The sequence below is a fragment of the Rhagoletis pomonella genome, unplaced genomic scaffold, assembly GCF_013731165.1.
Source record: "Rhagoletis pomonella isolate Grant_MI unplaced genomic scaffold, Rhpom_1.0 Rhpom_scaffold_00001, whole genome shotgun sequence".
Lineage (NCBI taxonomy): Eukaryota > Metazoa > Arthropoda > Insecta > Diptera > Tephritidae > Rhagoletis > Rhagoletis pomonella.
In genome coordinates, this window is record NW_023458555.1 from 23,485,161 (window position 1) to 23,488,389 (window position 3,229).

At 35.7% G+C, this 3,229-nt stretch overlaps 2 protein-coding genes across 4 annotated transcripts in view; one reads left to right on the plus strand and one right to left on the minus strand.

The window, feature by feature from the left end:
• The window catches only part of LOC118741378 (armadillo repeat-containing protein 7), a 2,148-nt gene extending 596 nt beyond the window's left edge, over nt 1-1,552 (plus strand). The window contains exons 1-4 of one of the 3 annotated variants that reach the window (XM_036473349.1): nt 212-525; nt 597-764; nt 845-1,090; nt 1,191-1,552. In XM_036473349.1, coding sequence (XP_036329242.1) covers nt 417-525; nt 597-764; nt 845-1,090; nt 1,191-1,540 — 873 coding nt within the window. In that variant the 5' untranslated portion in view covers nt 212-416 and the 3' untranslated portion in view covers nt 1,541-1,552. Of the gene's footprint in view, nt 1-211; nt 526-596; nt 765-844 lie in introns of those variants that run through there. The other 2 variants (XM_036473341.1, XM_036473333.1) reach the window with 2 other exon arrangements.
• Nucleotides 1,542-2,235, minus strand: LOC118741398 (28S ribosomal protein S33, mitochondrial). The gene has a single exon (XM_036473360.1). It carries the CDS (start codon nt 1,932-1,934, stop codon nt 1,590-1,592), a length of 345 nt encoding a protein of 114 aa, XP_036329253.1. The 5' UTR covers nt 1,935-2,235; the 3' UTR covers nt 1,542-1,589.
• Between the last annotated feature and the right edge of the window lie 994 nt (nt 2,236-3,229).

The following is a 3,229-nucleotide window of genomic DNA, read 5'->3' on the forward strand; positions in this document are numbered from 1 at the left end:
AACAAAAAAGTTTATTCCAAACGTTCAGAATGAATAAAGAAATGCAGTCATTATGTAGGTTTTATTACGATAAGTTTGCTCAAACTATCCATAAACGGAGTGATTTAAAATCGAGTATCTTATTCCATTTCAGACAATAAAAATATCTTATATGGGAAATATGGTTTATATAATGATTTTTATTGTTGTGTAGGCTTTTATTAAGTGTTTGGTACTTTGGATGTATCTTCATAAAGAAATAATTTCTCATCGATAGGGATGGTTTTTTTCCAATTTTACATTAAAAATTTATACATGTATCGTTGCATAATCGATACATAACACCCTTATCAATTTGACAGCTATTTTTCTTATCTCATGTTTGTAAACAACTTTGGCTAAAGTAAAGAAGGCCGCAGATCACTTTCCTAATTGAAATGTTTTCTGGCCATGCCCATCTAAAAAGACGAACACCAGAAGGAGGAATACCAAGGCCGGATTATATTGAATATCTGGTTGAAGAGTATCATACCACCACCAACGTCGGTGAGCAAACAATTCTTGATCTTTAAAGCTAATAATAATCAATAAAATTAAATAAAATATGTATCTGTCAGAGGCAAAGGAGCAAGTAACAGCGAACTTAGCTAACTTCGCTTATGATCCAATTAATTGGGAATATCTAAAAGAAGCTGGGGCATTGGAAGTTTTTGAGGAATGCACCAAGAGTCCAAACGAGCGATTGCAACTTCATGCGCTTGCTGGATATTGTAATATTTGTTTAGGTAACATTTTATCCTAAATTTTTTAACTATATATATATATATATATATATATATATATATATATGTATTTTGTTCCATAGATCCTGCAGCATTCAATTTTTTAACTAAGCCTGAAGTAAACTCTCAAGTCAAACTATTACTACAGACATCAGAAGCGACCGACCTTCATCTTAATTCCATTGCTCTTTTCTATCAACTAATAACTGCGGACAATTGCTCGCAAGAGGAAAAAAGTCGAGTCATCACCCCGCATTTGCTAAAGACAATAACCAACTTGCGTAACCTAAGTCCGGATCCACGTGTTAAGAACTTGGCTGCATTGTTTTGCGAAGATTTTGGATCACGCATAGAGGAAGTGGTAGATTCTAAAAATGTACTTGAAAGTTCTAAAAAGGTGTAAAAGTCACATAGCGACACAGGGGAAAGTTATTATATTAGTCAAACGCTTCAGCCAGCACGAGTTAGACCAGTTTTCATCTCTAACCGGCGATAATAATCCTATACATAGTGTAGCGACACCAATATCTGAGCGTAAAGTGCATGGTGCTTTCCTAAATGCAATTGTGGCTGGTATTATTGGTACGCAGTTGCCTGGGGCTGGAACAGTAGTGCTAAGTCAAAACTTTAGTTTCCCGCATGCTTGCCGCGTTGATGGCGATGTCCACATTTCAGTGCGTCTAGTGAAAGAGCGCAAAATATCACTAGTAGAATACGAATGCCGCCAAGGCGAAAATGTAGTTTTTGTAGGCGATGCTAAACTTTTAATAAAACAATAAATTTTTAACATATAGTACATAACTTATCTTTATTTTTAGCAGTGCACAACTATTTTTTGGAAGCGCGCTTGCCTTCTCCCTTCTTCGGCGCGGCCTTGCCACGCAATCGCCGCATTCGCTTCATTTCTTCCTTGAAATCTTCATGCTCATCCCGGTACAAACCATAAGCCCGTAAGTTCTTCATAAGTACGTGCGTTTCAACGTGTCGGGGATACCAGTTATTCAATGAATCGCGCTTGTGTACTGGCTCTTCAGCGAACATACGTACGACCTTCATAGATTTTTCATTGGTCGTACGTGCCACTTCCCCGAATATACGGTTGGAGAGATAGTCCATCCGTCGTGCATATTGAGTACCAAGCTTAATCAATTCATTATATTTATAAGCGGACATCGCAATTTATAAAACTACGTCCCTTATTTTGAGAAATTAGAAAAAAAAATTTTTGTTATGGTTATGTCATTTATCCTAAAACAGGTGATTTATGCTTAACACAGGGTTGCATCCATTTTAATAAGCGCTGTCAAATCAATCCAGTTCTAAACACATGTAATGGTATGTGTACACAATTTGGTTTATCCACATTTTCCAGGTTCACTCAGTAAAACTGAAGGTACACAACATGCGTTCAGGAACGAATGACACAAGGTCACGCAAGAACAAGAGAGTGAAAAAAGCCGATATTTTGAGCGGTTTCTACGCCATATTGTTCCGCTGGAAAACGAGCGAAAAGTAAACAAAGCAGAAAAAAAAAAAACAAAATTAACCTAAATTATTGTCAGCCACTTTAAGCGCACAATTTCGGCAAAATTGTTTATAAAGGTGCTTTAAAATGTGTTGTCATGTTGAATTAAAATAAAATAAAATTGTATGATTGTGTGATTGATAGAGATCATTGAGGTGGGCGTAGCTGTATATTATCTTTGGGGTGGCGGAAACAACAACAAACACAAAAGTTATTAACGGTCAAATTTCACACTAAGCATTTTGTATATTCAAATGTTTCAAAAGCCCTTTCATTAATTTTGAAAATTTTGATGTCATTCGATAGAGAATTGAACATAAAAAAAATTGAATTTATGTAAAAACTAAATTTAAACAAACCCATTTTATATGAAAAATTTCTGGAAATATATAGCATATTTATCAAGCTTTCATTTGATATGCGTTATAATCCCTTAGCGCTGCCGAAGGCCGCCTACGCAGAAAGGTGTTCTCTGGAAAAGGTGTTCGCCCCTCCTATACTTAGTCAGTGTTATAATCCCTAAGCAATTTAGGGGCAATTTCAAATGAATATTTGAATTGCACTTAATTTTAATTGTGGACTGTTGTTTAAATGACATTTAACTTTCGTTGGGTTTCAGATCAACTTTGTTTAAATATGCCAAACAATTGTCAGCACTGCTGCTTGTTCCCTGAAATTATTTTTGCATTTGCTTGGTTGTTTACATTTTGTGCTGAACAGCTGATTGTTTTTTGGTGGAATTTGGTGGGATTGATTAAACAACCTACCAATCAATCTTGGTTGTTAGGTACAAACACAGGGTTACATATCCCATATTTAAGTAGCCAATATTGGCCATTTAAATTCAGATTAAGGCCCTGTGCCAATTGATAGAAAGGGCCTGTGCCAATTAATAGTGTTACGATTATCCTCGAAACCTTGAGGGATTACCCAAATATACTCG